The 20991-nt window shown below is 33.8% G+C and overlaps 1 protein-coding gene across 1 annotated transcript in view; it reads left to right on the top strand.

Moving 5' to 3' along the window:
• spns2 (SPNS lysolipid transporter 2, sphingosine-1-phosphate) overlaps window positions 1–20991 on the top strand; it is a 114738-nt gene that overhangs the window by 19853 nt on the left and 73894 nt on the right. Inside the window, exon 2 of the mRNA XM_056457937.1 lies at window positions 12979–13044. Within this exon, the coding sequence (XP_056313912.1) occupies window positions 12979–13044 (66 nt within the window). The remainder of the gene's footprint in view (window positions 1–12978; window positions 13045–20991) is intronic.

Below are 20991 nucleotides of genomic sequence, written 5' to 3'. Positions count from 1 at the left end.
ATCCATCCATCCATCTATCTACAGTATCTATCTACAGTATCTATCTATCTATCTATCTATCTATCTATCTATCTATCTATCTATCTATCTATCTATCTATCTATCTATCTATCTATCTATCTATCTATCTATCTTCTAAAATACAACCCTAAAACACTGATGCCTGATGTCAATGTGTCGAGAATTGGCTATTTTTGCACTGCAAACTCAAGTTCAAATTAATAAAGTACAACTAAAGCCATTAATTTTTCTTGTCTAGACAATTGCAAAGAAAGCCTCTGGAGATTAAATGCAAATATGGTAAAGATCTTTTAATTTATAACAAAAAGAAGGCTCTTAGAGAAACCAGAACACACCATTTTATACATTTCAAGAAAAAAAGAAACGCTGCAGTGTTGTTTTTGACCTTAGATGGATGTAAACCTATTGTACGAGACCTACAAAACAGAATCAGGAGCCTTTAAAATGCCACTTTAAAACAGTCTCAGATCAGTAGTGCAGCGTACAGCGGGACACACTGACAAGCAGCTCTGGCAGCCCGCCCGAGGGTGAGGCAGTAATGAGGAACTACTGGTATAAAATAGTGAGGGAATTCCAAAACACCCACACCCGCAAACGCCCGCTCAAACACCCCCCCGCTCCACTGACATCTGCATTGTGTTTATACGGGCCGTGTGGTGGTTAAAAGGCTGAGTGGAAAAAGCATCCATCGCCTTGCGGGATGTCGATGGACTCGGCGGTCAGGAACAGACAGGCATACTTGTGGTCAGCTCTTACTCTGCTTCTACATTCTCTGCTCAGTGGAAGATGGCAGACATTTTGCAGGGAAACATGGGAACGTTCTTTTTTCTCGCTTTCGCACATGTGCGAGCTGAGGTGTTGTTACATCGATCCCTGTGACACTTTAAGAAGGATCACCCCTGGCTGATGAGAGAAGCAGAGAAGGGGATGGGAAAGGAGGAAAAGAAAAATAAGAGGAAGGGAGCTTCAGGATGTGTCGGCAGCAGTGCAGTGTACCAGTGGTTTGGTAGAATGAAAAGAATGAGGGAGAGAACTTCATAACAGAGCAGAGAGGAAACATTCCCTTACCGCAAAAGAGTAGCATTACACAGGATATGGAAATGTACGTTTGTGCTGCAGTTTGACCTACCACACACTCGCAGAAGGGTAAATTTGAAACAGTTGTGCCACAATACTGCAGTGCAAAGTTTTATTTACACTATGTATCTACAATCCAATTTAACCATATACAAATATATATATAAAAAAAAAAAAAAATTTATTATATTTTTTCTCAAGTACCCCTTATTTTTATGCAATGGAAATTAGCCACATTATCTGCTGAAGTCTGTGTATATTTGCTTTTTAATGGCAGCAGAAATGTATCAAATCCTTATTAAGACGACTGAAGATAATATGAATTGTGCATTGATTATACTGATTATTTGCACACTGTAAAAAAATGCAATGGAAAATTAAAAAAAAAAGTTTTAATCAGGTTTCAACTACAATCTTTAAGCTATACAAAATGTAACTTAATATGTTTCATTGATGTAAGTTGAGATGACTAGAAAAGTTAACTTCATTCAACTAAAAAAATATACAGGGTGCGAACTATGGGTGAGCTAGGGGGAGCTTGGCTCCCCTAAATAAGGCATGAGCTCCCCTGAAAACATGATTTGTGAAATTTTTTTTGGGGGGGGTCTCAAAAATATTCACAATGTGTTATTTTGACATGCTCTTTCAGTATTGTGTAATATGATCATGGATTATTGTTTAAAAGTGCAAGAATAACATTCATTCATGTATGATGGCGATCTACACCTCACTTTAAAAAAAGGTAACTAAACATGCTATTCTTGTCATGAGCATAAAGTGTGGGGCGCTGAGGAGCAAAGTCCAGACATGTCAAATACTGACAGGCAGATGCTTTCATTTGTACGTTGAGACCCTGCTTATTCATTTTCGGAAACAAATAATGTGATGTTGTGTTTCGTTTGATTTGCTTCATACAGTAGGCCAGTACAATGCTCTTTTTTTTTAAACAAGGTGACATTGCTGTAAACACGTTGGATAATTAAGCTGAAAGCAGGGTAAACTTGACATAGCAGAACCCCTTTCAATGGTGTTTCTTTCATTTTGCAATTCACGATTATGTTGTACCGGAGTGAAAAGTGAGATCCCATGACATTCTATAGCCCTGTGTAAAATAAAAAAGCATATGCTGTCCTTAGTGCCATCATCTTGAACTTATAGAGCGAATGGAGAAATAATAGGCTACATGACGAGGTTATTTATTTTGTTGTTAAGTGAAACATAGTCGTGTTTGTTGATTTTATATAAATGAATGTATTCCTCTTACAGAAGGGGAATAAAATTAGACAACAAGGTTCTAGGCTCAAAGAAGGTCAAAGAAAGTTATTGATGGGAAAACAAGTGATTTTTAGCGAGAAAGTAAACCGAAACTATCATGGTGTTTTGTTCATTTAGCCTACTTTTTAATATTAGTTACAATTATATAAATATTTGTTTTATATGTATAGATTTTTTGATTATACATTGATGTTTAAGGACAGTGATCCAGTGTGTTTTATACCCTACATCATTCTATGTTATAGCCTACACCCCCATTAGAAAAAAAGTGGGTTCCCCCAAAGGCCATGGTATAGTTTGAACATTTATTTATTTATTATTATTATTTTTTTTTTAGATATGTAGATATATAGGTATGTAGATAGTTTTTGCATAGTTTTATTTTGTTGTTTAGCTAATCAGCTATACCAGGCTTCAAGCATCCTCAAACAAACACAAGAGACTCATTTTGAAGCTGCAAGAGTAAATCTGCAAATTCTTTGGTGCATAAGTTTGTTTACGCTATGAGGAGCATCAAAAGTTTCTATTTACAATATGCTGTACAACACAGCCAATCACAGACCTTATACAAGGGTGAATCTAAGGGTATAGTTAGTTAGAGGGTTAAGTTAGTCAAGAAGCTGGAGTTTGTGTTCAGTGGCAAGTTCTGAATGCCTGTGAATCCTCTTATTCATAAAGTGTAAAGCGTCAATGATTTAAACCGAAATTGCGAGATTATGATGAATGACAGCTTTTTAATGAATACAAAGGGAGCATGCTTTGCCTATATGTAATAAATCATAAAATATTTGTTGTTTTTTATGCCACTAAGATGATCAATGGCCATGCACAAGCTTTCATATTATTACGGGATTCACTCGCAAAATTGCAATCACTGACATTTAATGAGAGCCATAGCAAGGGACAGGAAAAAAATATGATGTGTCAAAATAAATAGGCTAGCCCACCCTCACTAATTTTCAGAAGCACCCTCAGTGACTTCATTCTGGATCCGGGCCTGACACACATGCCAAAAGTGCTATCAGAGGATCTTATTAATTCTAAACAGTTGCCACTTCTGTATACGTTGCTGCAGTGCAAATATTTTATTATAAGAAATTTAGCTTAACTAGGTGCTAAATTAACATTGCACTATTGGACTAAGTATTACAAATGTTGAGTTTTTAGTTTTATTTTCAGCACACATACTTCATAGAGAATGTTAAATAACTATATTATATATTTTATTTTATTTACAAAACAATGTTATTTGTCTGCTGCAGCTAGTGTTGAGCAAAATATTTTATTAAAAAAACATGATAAAGTAGATTCAAATTGACAATGTCAGAAATAATTCATCCAACAGCATTGAATAGAACATGCAATATCAACTTACAAATGATAGGTTTGATTATTTAATATTTTTTAATGAATTAAGAGCTGAAAAAACAGCCACAGCACAAACAAAAGGCACTTGGTAACTACACCATAAAACTGCCTTATGCACTAACCATTACGCAATTCAGTTCAATAGATGCGGAATGCACTAAAAAGTTCTGTTTACCTTCTGTCAGGCTTTCCAGCTCAAATATGTCTCTTTCGTAAATGTTATACTAAATTAAATGCATAAAACACATTTAACTGCCTGCATTATATGACTTATAACACAAATTAAACATTTTATCAGTTCATGCATTCCCTCAAACCCATAACCCCGATGTGTTACTGTTTCAGCTACAGCAATAACACTATATCTTGATGTTTGTGCATTATTTACTAAAGCTCTCTGTGTGTCTGGTACAGTTGCCTCTGCACTAAACTAAATGTAATTTAATTTATGCCCTATAATAAATGCTGGGTTCTTCTACCTCAGTGTTGGATCAAATATGGAAAAAGCCAACCATTAGGTTAAAAAGTGTAATTAATTATTATATAAATTATTTATTATATATTATATTACTTATTTGCCTTTATTTGATAAGACAGTGTTATGAAAGGAAGTGAAATTTGAGAAAGAGAACGGGAGGAGGGAGGGGGGATGTACGGCAGAATTGGGAAAGAAAGATCCACCAACCGGGACTCGAACCCAGGACGTCCGCAACTCTGTTGCACTATGCAGGTATGTCAGCACCAGAGTTGGGTATAATGCATTCCACAGAAATGCATTATTGTATTCTAACTACATTTATGGGGAAAGCAGTAATGTAAAGAATTACATTTCAAATTTGTGTAAATTGATTACAGTTACTAAAGTTAATTTAATTGTGTTACTAACATTACACATGTAGTTTTTAGAAGAAAAAAGTGCTTCTTTTAAAGCATTCGCTTTTAAATCGCTGAACAAAAAGCATTCTATGACAATACTTGTCACCAAGGAGGACACCAGCGCCAAAAAACCCAGGGAACCTACTCACCCTAAACAGACTAAATAAGATTATTGTGCAGGATTGGAAGCGAAGGTATCTTCTGAATGTTAAGAGAAGCGTAGCTGCTTATTGCGTCTTTTGCTCACTATTGTTATTTCAAATTGAAGTGCACGGCTTGTGTGTGCATATTGGAAGCCCATATAGCGCATGCTCCTGTTTTCCAGGCGCACCTAGTTGAAAACCGCGAGTTACGTGACAAGAACTGACCGATTAACTTCATAGTTTGTATAGAATATACACATTTCAGTAAGCTAATGACTTATTAATTACTAATTAAATTAATTACTAATTAATTACATTAAAGTACACACAAACACCTAGTGCTTTTTCATACAATAGATGTCAATAGATGTCAATGGTTACAGGTATCCAGTTTTCTTCTAAATGTCTTATTTTGTTTAAAAAAATAGACAAGTTTGGAACAAGGGAATGATGAAAGGAAAAGTCTTTTGAATGTGCCAAGCTGCTGTGATCAACCCATTGTAATGTTTTTCAGTGAATATTAAAAAGAGCTGCAGTTTATTTAGTATTTTTATAGGCTTTATATGTTTTAAAAGTAACTTCACAGTAAAGTAATTAGAAATCTGATTACTTTTTACATTAAGTAACTAGTAATGTAATCAAATTACGATTTTCTAATAGTAGTCAGTAATTTGTAATCTATTACTTTTTCGAAGTAACTTACCCAACACTGATCAGCACACTAACCACTTTGCATTTCCTCACCAACAACTGTAATTTAAATTTAACTGAAAAAAATTAACCTACTATTGGGTTTGTCCATATTTAACCAAACATTGGATCACAACAACCTATCATTTTTTAGAACGTGTATATTTCTATTGATCACAGCATCAGTTATTTATTAAACAATGCTCAAATAATACACTACAGCTAAGCATTAAATAAATGTTGCAGATCTGAGTACACTTTCTGCATTTAAAACAGCTATTTCAGTCATATGAATTGCAGTGTAGAGTGTGCAAATGAACTGTGCCACAGCAGATGCAGTTCATTCTCAGTAAAATCCCCCCACAGAGTCGTGAATATCCCACACTTGGCTTTTTTTCTTCCAGTTGTCTTTCCTCTCACCTCTCCTCATCTTCTCAGTTACAGTATATAGGGCGGCCAGCCTCTGTTGCTATGCCTTTATACTAACCTACTTCTCCCAGCCTTGAAATAGCACCGAGGGTTGCTCAGGTCTATCATATCTCTTTTGGGGATTGTAAAATGAGGTCTACCCAACCGCTCAATGATCCTCGTTTTCGTTCTCGCTCCCCAGACGACCAGACAGCCCACTGGGTCTATACAGTGACGTGTCTGCATGCAAAAATAAGAACAGGCTGTTATGTGTGTTAATGCAGTATTCCCACCTTAATGAGTTTTTGTGTCTGGATTGTACGAAAAACATTTGCCATTGTTTGACCGTCGGACGGATGAATAGGTTGCATTTTAGGATTTGACCATACTGGAATTTCAGCCAGGTGAACCGCTTCCTGTTTGACTGAATGAATGGTGTATACTTATAGACTGCTTCTCACATGCTCAAAAATGTGTTGATGTCCATGCCAGTTCACCTCAAAGGGGGTTAGCAAATCAAAACTCAAACCTCTTGTTTTTTTATTATAGCATGGATGAGCTCATACTCGCAACACAAGAACTCGCTCAACCCAAACAAGCACTTAAACTCACAGCCTCTTATCTGATCCGATAAATAAGGGTCAATGTATGTCTAAGATAGTATCATGCCGTCTTGTGTAAATCAAATGCAGGAGGGCTGCACCTCCAGCTTCCAGGATCCATTAAACAGCTTCACTCAAATGAACTCTCTTGAGATTGGAAAAGGCACTGGACGCATTAACAGAACTGATTTGCTCATCTTGACCCTCAAACATGCTATTGGTCAGTACATCGTTCAATATCTAATGGGTCTCTGGGGGACGTCACAATAGTGAAAGCATTATATCATTCATATGCACTGCGTCTTATGCAGTAGCTTCGGTATTAGCATATCGCCATTTCACTGCTCCAATCAGCTGATAAGACCCACAAGAACGGGTCAATGTTTCATTAGCATTCAACATAATGAAACTAGTGTGCTAGGAAACAAAAGGAGCTCTTTCGCACTCCCTAATCTGTTTGCTTTGCTGTTTTACCGTGTGATTTGTAAGCAAACATTTATTTGAGTCTGAATTGAATGGGTTTGGTTTATTTGATTAGTAATAATCCATGACTTCATTAATATTATATGGAATTGCCAAAATGGGCCCTGGGTCTTTTTGCATTAATTGTTAACCATGGAGTAAATAACAATAAATGACATCATACAACATCCATAACTTCTATTATTTGTTTCTATTTATTATCTATTATCATCACATAGTATTTTTCTCAATTGGATTAATGGATGGATGAATGGATGAATTGATAGATATATAGATAGATAACCGCAAAAAAGGTAAATAAACTCATAAAATATCCAATTCCAAACCATATAATCAAATTATATTTATTTCAGTTTGCAATTAATTGTTTTACATGACTTTACTCAGATGTTGCATATACAGCATATTTGATGTACTTGAGTGTTTCTCGAAAAATTGTCATTGTGTCAGAGTGCACACCTAACATAATAGGTTACGTAATATATATAGCTATAGTAATAGGCTATTGTAAATTATATATATATATATATATATATATATATATATATATATATATATATATATATATATATTTAATTTTAATATATATATATATTTATTTATTTAATATATAATTTTTTATATTTATATATATTTTTTTATCGCAAAATTGTCCAAATTGTCAAATTTTGGGAAATTACCGCCACAAAATCAGTCATTTTTATCACAAAAAAATCACAAATTCAAGAAAAACTAGGGGGCCTGACATATGAACTAATGTTTCTTTACTGTTTGTTTTCCAATGTAAACTCTGTTAAAATTCAATGTAAAAATCAAGTGCAAGGGAAACAAGTTTATTTTAGATTTTTAGATCCGATATCCTTATCTAGAAAAATTAGTTATCTCTGATAAACTCTTATGTGGAGTTACTCCGTAACAGATTGTGACACTCTGTTGAGTGCCTGTTGTCTCTTCGCGATGTGTTTTGCATGCAACAGATCAGTCACAACAGGCAGGGCAGCATTCTTCCCCCTCTTCGGTATCTGTTGCGGTTTCAGCATTTTAGCAATCCAAGTCTAAATAAGCCTACAACAAAGTGCAACGCAGGTGACTGTATCAATCATACCTGACAAATCTTTCCATGTAACAATCAGATAAACCACTTTTGTTTCTTTTTAAAAACTTCCTTCTTCCATCCTCAGTCTGATCTGAGCAATCGCCAGCCGACCTTTCCCTCCTCGGCGTGTGTGTGTGCCTGTTCTGTGTTACTATGGCAACACCTCAGTGCTGGCGGACACTAGAAGGTCGATGATTCTACCGGTGCCATTCGGGGCATTTGCATCACCTTGTGTGGCATCGCCCACCGTTTTACACCATGATGCAACTTGTAGTCTGACCTGTTGCACCTCAAATCCTCCATGACAGCTCGTTCTGAAAGAGTTTCAAGGTGTTGCCTTGTTCATGCATCTTTATCAGGCAGCAGAAGAGAAGATAGAGAGAAGAATTTAGGGCAAATCACATAAGTGCGGAATCGCCTGCCAAACACAGGACATAACTCACTAAAACGACAGCAGCTCTGTTACGTTATGCACACACTGACCTGCTAGTACCAGCCGCTTCCAGTTCAAAAAATCTTTCCTTAACGTTAAATAAGGACATACTTCCTTAATGGAATCAATCATTTCACCAAACAGGCCTGTATTGAGCCTGTGGGAGTGTTTGGTGGGTGGTTTAGGTTGTGTGTTTGGCAGGCGTGAGGGTGGGCAGGTGCAGTCTCGGCTGAAAGAGGAGAAACGCAGCACCATCTGGCACAGGGATCCCCCTCCCAGTGGGAGGAGAGGGAGAGACGGAGGGATTGAGGGATGAGGGGCAATGGAGGAGTGTGACCAAGGTAATTAGTACGCTGCCTCAGATTAGACTAATGGAAAGAGGGCGGGAGGAGACGCTTCTGAGCCGAGAGAACGCCCACCTATATCTGCTAGAACAAGATGAGTAACTGAGAAGAAATAAAATCCATTGAAAGTGCTTCGAGTTTAGCAGGAGGCTTTTAAACAGCTAGACAGGACTTTATCTTCAGAATTAGGGATGTAATAGGGTAATATTAAATTCTGCTAGTGAGTTTTGGAATTTCAGTGGGACACACTCTGTGATATGAAAAATTTATGTTTGAGCAGGGATTGGCAAATGTTTTGAGTTTTAATTGTGCAATAATTTAATTTGATGTAATATATAAGATTTTAATATTTCAGAATTTAGATGTGGTGGCACGGTGCTTCAGTGGTTTCCACTGTCGCCTCACAGTAAGAAGGTCACTGGTTTGAGCCCAGGCTGGGTCAGTTGGCATTTCCATGTGGAGTTTGCATGTTCTCCCGGTGTTCATGTGGGTTTCCTCCGGGTGCTCCGGTTTCCCCACAGTCTAATGACATGCGTTATAGGCAAACTGGAGAAACTAAATTGATCATAATCGGAAATTTGTTTTGAAAATAAAAAAATAAATAAAATTCTCAGCCCTTTAGTTTATGTTGTGTTTTTTCACTTAAAAGACCATGAAAATTATGTATTCTTTGCCGTAAAAGTGATATTACTAAACAAGAAAAGAACATTTCAGATGACATTTAGAGGTTTTTGCATCTAAATTCTGAAAATATTATTTTTAAAATGGCATTTAAGAACAATTTGAACCCCTCTCCCTCAATAATAGGTGTACTCTTTTTAAAATTATTACAATTTTTTTTCATTTGAATTTTAACCTTTAATGTTTGGAAAAGGATGCATTTTCCAATTGTAAAAACATACTAGATAGCATTAGCTAACAAGGCATTCTAATGCATTTATATTCTTTTAAAGGAATAGTTCTCCCAAAAATGATAATTCCAAAAAATATATAAATTGTAAGGAAATTTTTTTTGTGAGCTATCCATTTAAGTGAAAGTGAAATTCAATACCTTTTAAGAACTTTTTAGAACTCTTTCCATACATTTTAAGACCTTATAACCACTTTTCAAACGGAAATACTGGAGAGATTTTAACTTGGAGTATATTTTCTAAATATTAATGTAAAAAAAAAATGTATACCTTGAAAAATAATATTAAAGACTTTTTAATACTTTTTAAGGGCCTTAAATTTCTCTACTTTAATTCATCAACTTTTAATACTTTTTAAGACCCCGCGGACATCCTGTCAATCAACTATCCGTTCAATTGAGGTCGATTTTCAGTCATTTTATGGATCATTCCTCTACACATGGGTTCTACTAATCCATATTTGACTCTGTGTTCTGTTGATCCATGGAATTTTATGGCAGAATACTGGAGTAGTTTGCCAGATTTTTCTCCAGGCCAGAGTCTAGTTGGCCTGCATGGTGTTTCTCTCGAAGCAGTTCACCCCCTCACCACGGTGAGGTACGGTTGGGCTTTTTAGTTAATGTTCATTTTAAAGTTTACTCATAAATTATTAAAATCTGAAGATGAACTTATAATAAACAATGCATTTTAATTAATTAGCAGTACACTAGAATTAAAGATTTGTTATTAATGATGAGACTTCACTGTAAAATAACCAACATTAGCATTATATAAGCATTATGTGATGGTAAAATTGATTTAAATATCAAAATCTTAACTATTCATAAAATTAAATCAACAGTAACAAATTTATTGGATTCCTCATCCCCACATCTCCTACTATCTCATGATATCATGTTGATGATATCATGTTGATGTATGGTTTGTTGCTGTATTTGTGTGTGTCTGTTGGCCAGCAATCTGAAGGGCTCTTGATCAGACCATTACTCCTTTTTTTTCTTTTAAGTGTAATTGCAGCTTTGGTGCTGCTGCCTTTAAATCACCCGTCTCTCATCTCCACATTCCTTCTTTCTGATCACGTTAAAGTGAAAAATTAAGCCTCAGGAGCTCTCAACTGTCAAACTCTTCTCAGACAAACACTTTGATCGTGTTTTCATGGAAAAGCAGACCAAATTCAGACACTTCTAAATGCAGGAGAGTCTGTAAACAAGATCTGTGACTGACAGCCAATGAAATTAGACAAGAGCGATAGAGATCCAACACACTTGACGTTATTATCTCTGGTGTTACATCTCTCTAAATCACTGAAGAGTGTTGTACGGATAAAGAGAGAGCGAGAGAGAAAGACATCCACTTCACAGCTTTCCCACAATTCTCTCTCGCACCCAGAACAAACACCTAATGTCACCGAAATGTCTCTTAATTAACTTCGCCTGGCTTATTCCGTCATGCTTTTTAAGGTCTTGTACAAACGCACACACGTAATGCAGGAGTGGCTGTGAGAAATAAAAATAGCGATTTGTTTCTGTTGTTGCGGTGGCTTTAGTCATCTTCGAGTTTCGTCTCGATGGCTTTGCGGTTTCCCGTCGCCACCCGTTTTGACTTGTCACTGGCACGTTGGAGCAAAGACGTCCTGAGAAGAAGCACTTAGGCAGGTGCAGGCTTGTCCACACATACAGTGACAAATGTAGCATTCCTGTCACACGAGTCAGGCCACCTGCTCGCATTCCAGCGCAGGCTTTTTCTTACTGTCTGCAGCTCAAGGTACTTTCAGCGGTGTGGTTCTTTCTCTTTTCTGTTTCGTTTTTTTGGGAATATATGAAAGCATTTGTTTCGTTTCAACAGAATGGTTTTTATTTTTTATATTATATAGATTTTTTTTGCTAATTTATTTTTATTAAAGACATATTTTATGTGCATTTGCTTTAGTTTTTATTTGAAAAAAATAAAAATAAATAAATATTTATTTATATATTTATTAAAAAAAGATTTTTTCAACACATTTCTAAACATAGTAGTTTTAATAAGAGTTTAATAAGAGTTTAAAGGGGCTAATAATTTTGACCTTAAAATTGTGTTAAAAAAATTAAAAACTGCTTTTATTCTAGCTGAAATAAAACAAATAAGACTTTCTCCAGAAGAAAAATATTATCAGACATACTGCGAAAATTTCCTTGAGCTGTGAAACATCATTTGGGAAATATTTAAAAAAGACATTTTTAAAGGGGGGCTAATAATTCTGACTTTAATTGTATATATACTTATAACAATATAAATGCTTAGTATTTTTTCAATATTGTATTAAATTATATTACATTTAATTCCTTTATATTTCATAAACAAGCTAAATTTATTTGAAAACTAATATTATTTGTAATAATGGTTGTGGTGACAATAATAATAATAATTTTTTATTAAAGACATATTTTAATGCTCATTTATGTTTTTATTTTAAATTACTTATGATATTATATATAATAATCTTTTTTTGTAACAATATGAAGAGAGATGCAAAAGCCTCTAAATGCTATCAGAAATCTTCTTCTAAAATTTTCAGATATATATATCTGAAAACATTTCAGATATATATATATATATATATATATATATATATATATATATATATATATATATATATATATATGCATACTATTTTTTCGATATTATATTAAATTAAATTACATTGATAAATAAACTATATGATAAATAAGCTAAATATAGTATTTAAAATCTCAAAACTAACATTACTTGTAATAATGGTGATAATAATAATAACAATAATAATAATAATTATTATTATTATAAATATTACTATTTCAGTGTTACATTTTCCATTTATTCAAAGGTTTTCATTTCAGCTAATTATTGCTGCTATCAAATTGCAAATCATTAGCAGCTTATCATGAATTTTAATATCAGTGCATCACTATTTTAGACAAAAGATTGCAATTCATGTTTATAGCAAGAACCAATAAATCATGCACAGTAAATCCAGTAATATTAGTCAATAGAGACAATTTTATAATGACTACAGACTCACACGTAAGCCTATGATTGCGCTGCTAAAAAGGATCAGAAGGAAACCTAATAAGGAACACCAGTCAATAACTTCAATTCTTGAAAACGCTTCGTGTAATTCCTGTAATTACTGTATTTCTTCAGTAACACAGCTTCACTCAAACTGTTGCGCTTAAAGGCCAAAATTTACATCAGAGCGTGAATAGTAATCTGTCTCTGTCTGTGTTTCTCAGGTGTCCTGCTTGACATACAGAAACAATTCAAAGTTGGTGACAGCAGTGCGGGTCTGCTGCAAACAGGTAAGTCTCTCATAATCCCATAATTATGTGGTTTTGCAATCATGCAGTGAGCACACACACACTCATGGACTTATATCAGTGACACGCGGTGGAAGCAAACACTGAAATCCACTAAACTCCCTGCAGCTGAAGTGACAGGGGTAACAAAGGAGAGAGAAAAAACACTACGGATGATGTGCTCCAGCTTCACCTCTCCTTCCTAAAGCCAGTGTAATTGACTGCACTGGAAGCACTTGTTTTGGGTTTAACAAAGCAGCAAACTGCTACAGTGGGTTGGATTAAATGTGAACTGCCCCAGCACTGCAAGGACATTACATACATTTTCCATTTTACAGTATTGAAAAGACCACAGTATGGTCTAGTGAAACAGGTACAAGGGGAAGCTGTAAAAGTAGTTTTTTTTAGTCTGGCTGTTACAGGAAATTGTAAAGCCTAAATTATACTTTATTAATCTACGTATGCACATAAACACATGGCATTCGCACTACAGAAATTCATGTGTCCAGTGTCTATGCTGTTTTGTGGATGTTTGTTGTTGTTCTTGTTTGTGAATCAAAAAACCAAGCCAGCTGTAGCAAATTAATTACTAAAAAATGAAATAAAATAAAATAAAATAAAATTCAAAAATATTTTTAAAATATATTAAAATAATAATACAAATAATAATAAATAAAATATAATAATAAAAAGAAAAAGAAAAGAAAAGGAAAGAAAAAAATCTAAAATATTTAAAAAATACATTAAAATATAATTATAATAAAATTTTTATAATAATAATAAAAATAATAATAAAATAAAATTAAATAAACAAAAGAAAAGAAAACAAAATAAAAATAAAACAAAACAAAATGTAAAAATATTTTAAGATATATTATAATAAAACGCTGATAATAATAATAAAAATAATAATAAAATAAAATTAAATAAACAAATAAAAAGAAAACCAAAAATAAAACAAAAGGAAATGTAAAAATACTTTAAGATATATTATAATAAAATGCTGATAATAATAATAAAAATAATAAATGAATAAATGAAAGTAAAATAACAATTTTTAAATATATTAAAATTAAAATATAATAAAATGCTGATAATAATAATAATAATAATAATAATAATAATAATAATAATAATAATAATAATAATAATAATAATAATAATAATAATAATAATAATAATAATAATAATAATAATAATAATAATAATAATAATAATAATAATTGCTAAGTTTCAAATGGTTACAAAAGTCAGGTGGCATGCATACTATTCCAAAAATTGTGTCTGAAATATACAGTTAAACACAAAAATATAAGCCCTCCTGTGAATTTTTAATTCTATTCACCTATTTTCCATTTGACGTTTAACAGAGCATGGACATATCCACAGTATTTCCTGTTAAATGTTTGTTCTTCTGGAGAAAGTCTAGTATCTTTCAAAATAATAAAATATTAAATACTGTACTGTACTGTCATCACGACAAAGACAAAATTAGTTGTTCAAGCTATTATTTAAAAAAAAAAAGTGCTGAACAATCTCTCCATTAAACACTACCTGGAGAATATTTGATAAATAAATAAAAAATACTATGGGTTAATCAATTTCCCATTTGTAGCCTTTAGTAAAACAGGCTGTGTGAATACTGTAATGATAAGCAAAATCACCCCAGGAACAACTGTACACATACACTATCATAGCAAATGCAAAAAAAAAAGAAATTACATTAGACTACAATACAATGGATGCCCAACACTGCAAGTCCACTTCTCAATTTCTTTTAAATGGCTGTGAAAAGACTAGTTTGCTCTGAGAAACACAGAGCTCTTGTTAACCAAGCGATGTATGCGGTCCAATCTCCTAACGTTTATAATGGCTAAAATTCAATAATGACTTATAATCGTCCACTCGTTATATGCAGATGACAGTGATGTGTAACGCATTATGATATCATTAAAGGTTATTTGTGGTGGGTGTAAACAGAGGGCTCAGTGTTCAAACAGGGGTTTTAGGGGCTCTTTGGGTTGGGCTTCCTGAACTGGGCAGAGCTCATGTCAAATGGCTTTTGTGAAGGAGACTCACTGTGTATGGAGGTCCTACTGGAGCCCTCTGAACACTAAAACACACACACACACACACACACACACACACACACACACACACGCACAAACTGAACATACCTGAGCCAGCGTGTACACAGACTCACTGTCAGACACGTCATAAGCAGAGGCAGGAACATACACAACAAAACCACGTGCTCATGCACACGTACACACACACACAGAGTATATACAGAGGCTCATTGAGACGTTGCATAGTCAGGGATGTCTGGGATTCAGATCCAGCTCAGTGTTTATCTATTGCCCCCATTCATTTGGTTTGAAAATATTAGAATAACTGGCCCATGGAGACCGTGACACATAAAACTTTCAGTATTTAAAGAGAGGGATATTTTGATTCTGGGTGAAATAAATCTACAGGCCTACTGCTCCTATTAAAACATAATTAATTTACCTGAGAAAAGAAAACACGTTCATTTGTGAGGGTCAGTGTTCATTTTGTGAGGTTCACACTTCAGGCAAGAAAGAGAAAAAATGAAAATATGCAATGTGTAAGGCAAATATTTCATTTAAAATTTTATTTAGATTATTTTATTATGTATATATAATAATAACAAAATTAGTTGACTAAATATTTAATTTATAAATTAATATTAATAATAATAATTAATAATATATGTAACCAATACATTTAAAATATATATATATTTTAAGTTTTATAAATATTTGTATTTTATATTTTATTATTTATTTAATTGATCATCTAAAATATTATTAGAATGTTAAATATTTATTTTGTGTAAACGACTATTACTATATAAGTAATTACAGAGCTACATAAACCATCAGAAATCATTCTAATATTTAATAAACATTATTGTTTATTGTTATTATTGTTTATTGTTATTATTGTTATTATTGTTTATTGTTATTATTGTAACACTATTGTTGCACTGTTGAAAGCAGTTCTGCCGCTTAATACTCTTAAAGAAAAAACAGCACTTATTTGAAATAAAATTTTCCAAATAATTTGATACTCTAGCTGATTAAAAGTACTTAAAATATTTTAAATACTAAATAGATGACTTCAAAAGCATTTTTAAATTGTTTTTTAATTACTCATTTCAATTCTTCATTTACCATTTTTTAAATACTAACTACAGTAACTTATAGTATCTTATCCACAGGGCTTGACATTAAGTTTTTTGATCACCAGCCACTGTGGCTAATAGTTGTTCAACGTAACTAGCAACTTGCCATTTTCACTAGCCACAATTTTGTTGTTGGGAAAATATATTTTATATGCATAAATTAGACTTTGACATGCTAAAATTACTTAGATTTTCTGTTATGTCCACATGCATCCTCATTCATTTAACTTTTTTTTGTGTTGTGTATGATCTTGCGCAATGAGCATGAGCAAATGAGTTGTGGTTTCATAGTGTCGCATTGCAATTAGTTTTTATTTCACATGACTTTTCAGGGCTCAAAATTAAGAATTTACCAAATTTATCTCTGAACACACCAAAAATAAATAATTAATTCTTAGCCACAAATTTTAAATAATGTGTCAAAACAAGCAAAATAACAAGTACAGTAATCTGTCCTGGCTAAAAGTCCCAGATCACCAGTTAACTACACATAAACGGGGAGTGATCTCATATTAAAGTAATGTTATTGTAAAAAAAAATAACTAAAACATATCAACAAATTATTAACAAACATATTAACAAACGGGAGTGCACACACTTTTTAAACAGTCCGATGTGGTGCGCGAGTGATCATCCTCTCATTCGGTATTCACCTGCTTTCTTTTGCATGCGTAAACACAATTATTTTGGTCAGTGATGCTGCTTCTAGATTCTAAGATCACATTTGCATGATTATTGGGCCATTCTTATTGTCGAACCCTGCTTTTAAGAAAACTACAATTTAAAAATTATTTTCAACCAGATAAAGTGGCTAGTAGCGTCTGTCTAACCCACCACAGCTGAAATCTACCCGCATATGTCGGGGTTGGTGGGTGTTATTGTCTGAGCACTGCTTATACAATTTTTTGTATTTAATTTTCAGTTTATAAAGTCAGAAAAAAAAGTTGTGGAAAGTTACATAAAACTCTGCTGATACTTTGGGACTTTCTAAATGAGGCATCCAGCTTTATTCAGCTCAATTACATTATATAAGTGACTGCAGAGATGAGTGAGATGTACAGCGGAAAGCCTTCATTCTGTCAGGCAGTGACAAAGAATTCTTTTTTTGCTGAGCTGACCAATTTAGACTGTACTGTCACTCACTGACGAAAATGTGTTTTTGATTAGTCTGTAATTGGTAGCAAATAAACATCACAATTATGCTTGACTCAGGATACCCATGAAGTGAATGACTGGATGAAAACTTTCTATAGCTTTATCCACAGTGGGCAAGTGTGCTTCTTTGACAGCATGGCAGCCAATTATTGGTCTATATGCTATAAGAGGAACGATGATGGCAGCTCTCATGCAGTGTAACAAGAGTCACTCTCTAACTAGGGGTTAAATTTGAGGTGGGGAGCCATAAAATTAGACATAATTGAGAGGGGTCTGGATGCAGACTTGGTGCAGTTGCAAGGTGAGTTGCATGTAGTGCTTTTTACTGCCCACACCTAACCCCACCCCTGACCCTACCCCTCTCAGTGACGTCAATAGCTCCACAAGTGCATTGTGTCTGACATTGCATTTCTGAGATATGCAGTCTAAGCTTGCATATCCAAGTCTGCATCCAGATAGTATTGACAAAAATAGGCTATGTTTACATGGCAACAGAAAATGTTTTCCCCTTGCACTTAAAAAAAGTTTTCAAAACGAGTTAACACACATCACAAAAGATGGCAAAAATGTGGTATTTCGTATGCCAGGCCACTATTCCACACTGTCATCTTGTTAGTAAACAGTACCTGTAGGCAAAATGACGACATGAAGACATGTATATTGTTTGCTGTGTAAGATGTGTCTCTGCTTTTGACTGTAATGTAAAGTAAATCTACACTTTCTAAATGAAGCGTTAGGAAACACTTGTTTGTTTGCACTTGCTATTAATCTACAGCTCCCTAAACATGTACTATGCATGCACATGATGACATCGTTTTCAAAGAGTCTTGTTTTCGGGTGTTTACACTGACACAACAACGACAACATTTTCAAAACTTCCATTTGAAATCAGTTTAATACATTTTCAGTCACAAAAGTGTTGTTGTCATGCAAATGAAGAAGCAAAACACATCAAAAATTTAAGTTTTTGTTAAAAACCTGTGGTGCTGTCAAAACAAATAATTAAATGTCAACAGGCTTATTAGAACATGCTAAATTTAGTTTAAAGCAAATAGAAACAGAACTGCAGCACATATGAAATAGATCAGAATAATTAGCTTTGTCCTTGTTCATTTTCAGCAGGGTATTTTTTGTTATGAATGTAAAAATGTAGGGTTGCCCTTACGTTACATCAATATTTCAAAGGAAACCACATCCTGAACCACATCCTCTACCATTTGGAAAAATATGAGCAGGGTGAAGTGGCTTTGTTAAGCAGTGCATGTGGTGAGTGTTTAGTGTGGAGAAAGTAGCTGTGGCAGGTTTAGTTTGGCCTCTGATCCCAGTTTGACCTCGGTCTTCACACAACGCAACGAAATTTCAGATGCTCTGGCCACTGGCTGAGAACCTCAGTGCGAAAAGTTTGTCAAAGGGATGGTGTGAGATCAGCTTCAGTGTTTCCTACTGTAATGCTTTTGTGATTCGGTGTGTGTTTTATTCATTTTTGTGAACAACTAAGATAACTTCCCTTTAAAAGGGATAATACATAAAAATGATCATTTACTCACTCTCCACTTTAATATTTAAGCTCTTCTTCTTCTTTTTTCATCTTTTGTTGGACATAAACAAAGATTTGAATGTCATAAAAGTTCAAAAGACGTGTAATAACCCTGAGTAACAATCCAGGGTTTTCCAATTTCAATGAGTGCCCTATAAAGGGTTAATATATAGTATTACATCATACTGTCTTAGAAATAATGGTACTAGAACTGTCACTGGGGTGGTACCTTTTCAAAAGTATGATATAATATAATATAATATAATATAATATAATATAATATAATATAATATAATATAATATAATATAATATAATATAATATAATATAATATAATATTTACCAATATGAACCCTTTAAGTACAAATATGTATCTTTTGAAATGTTACCATCCTAGTGACAGCTCTCGTAGCTTTATTTCTCAGAGTGTAGAGTATATTATAGATAGCAAAGTATTTAAAATCACAACATTTGTATTTTTTTGGACGTAAATACTCAAATTGAGTCTTTTAATATCTTATTCTCATCAAATAACTTGTAAATAGGGCTGGCAAGATGTTAAATAATCAAGCTATACTGAATTGCATTTCTAAGAGTGTCTTGAAATTAAAACTGAAAAATGTCGTTCATGTCAAATGTGAAATCAAATTAAATGAAACAGGATCTCTAATGTGCAGGGTGAGCACAAATAAGCTTCTGTTATTGTTTTGATGCTTGAAAACTTGTTTTCGCCTTTGACCCTAAAGCCTGGTTTATACTCGATGCATTCGTTAGTTCGCTTAAGTGGGCGTGGCGAATGTGATATCATTGCTGTGTTTGCTGAGGTTCGCTTTGGCTGCGCACGACATGATTTCAGCCGGCGGAGCGCACAACATTTTGAGACTCGAGCGAACAATTCGCGAGGTGTCGCATTTGATTTGAGTTAAATATGAAACACTTTGAAGAGATTTTGTCTGAAACAGGTACTGCTGTACAGACATCTTTATGATCCGTCCATGCGTGATCATGGGGATAACCAGATGGTCAATAATTCTTGCCTAGAAATGTGACAGGAGGAAAGTTTTTGTAAAGGTTTGGAAAAACCTGAGGGATAAGTTTGTTAAAACCAAAAAGAGAGGCCATGGAAAAGTGGAGACCCAGGTGCTTTTAATATTACAGAATAGGTTTTTCCACCATTCATAGGTTTTACACTGATCTGTATATTACAATTTTAAATTTAAAACAATTGAATAGTTACAATACTAAAATGAAATAAAAGAATTATTTCTTTGATAACTGGAAAAGAATATTTGACCAGTTTACAATATACTGATGCTCTGTTTTTCTAGGCTTTATTGGTGATGATGGTTTATTCTTACCATAATTAAAAAAATGTATTTGTAGAGCAACTTATGTTCTCTTGTCATTAATATTTTAATAAACTTTAATAGGTAGAACTGTCTGAGAATTGAACAAAAGCAAGCGATGCATCAAATTTGATTTCAAACAATATTGAATGGTTATAAAAATCTTAATAATCATTAAAATAATTTATAAAAATAACAAAAATAATTAGTTTCAAATCTTGAATGATGTTAATGATATGACGTAGTTCCGGAAACTTCCTACTTCTATGTTTATCCATCTGATTTTACGGTATGTTTCTTTTGACCGCCCCTGTCGTTTAAAGAATATCACAACGGCGAACGCGTATAAAAAGTATAAAACCCATCGTCCATTTTGCGAGGTGCGCATGCAGTCAGTGGAGATGTGGTGCCAGGCTAAAGAATAAATCAGGCTTAAGAGATTAACAAAGATACTTGCGGTTTCGATATTTTTCTTAAACATTTTTTAATGCTTTGTTAAAGCCTACACTTCTTTTAGATACACATAGGCATGTACGTTTGACAACACTAACCTTCCTCAAGCCTACATACTTTGGCAGGATGTCTCACAGTCAACACACGATATGAAGAGATGTTGAGATTCATGTTTTCAGGAATGTCTTGAGAAATATGTGACTAAGGAAGGCTACCATAAAACAGGAGGTGAAATATAGTGACATGTTGGGA

This window comes from Danio aesculapii, chromosome 5 (assembly GCF_903798145.1).
Source record: "Danio aesculapii chromosome 5, fDanAes4.1, whole genome shotgun sequence".
Taxonomy (NCBI): domain Eukaryota; kingdom Metazoa; phylum Chordata; class Actinopteri; order Cypriniformes; family Danionidae; genus Danio; species Danio aesculapii.
This window is presented reverse-complemented; position numbering and strand designations above follow the sequence as displayed.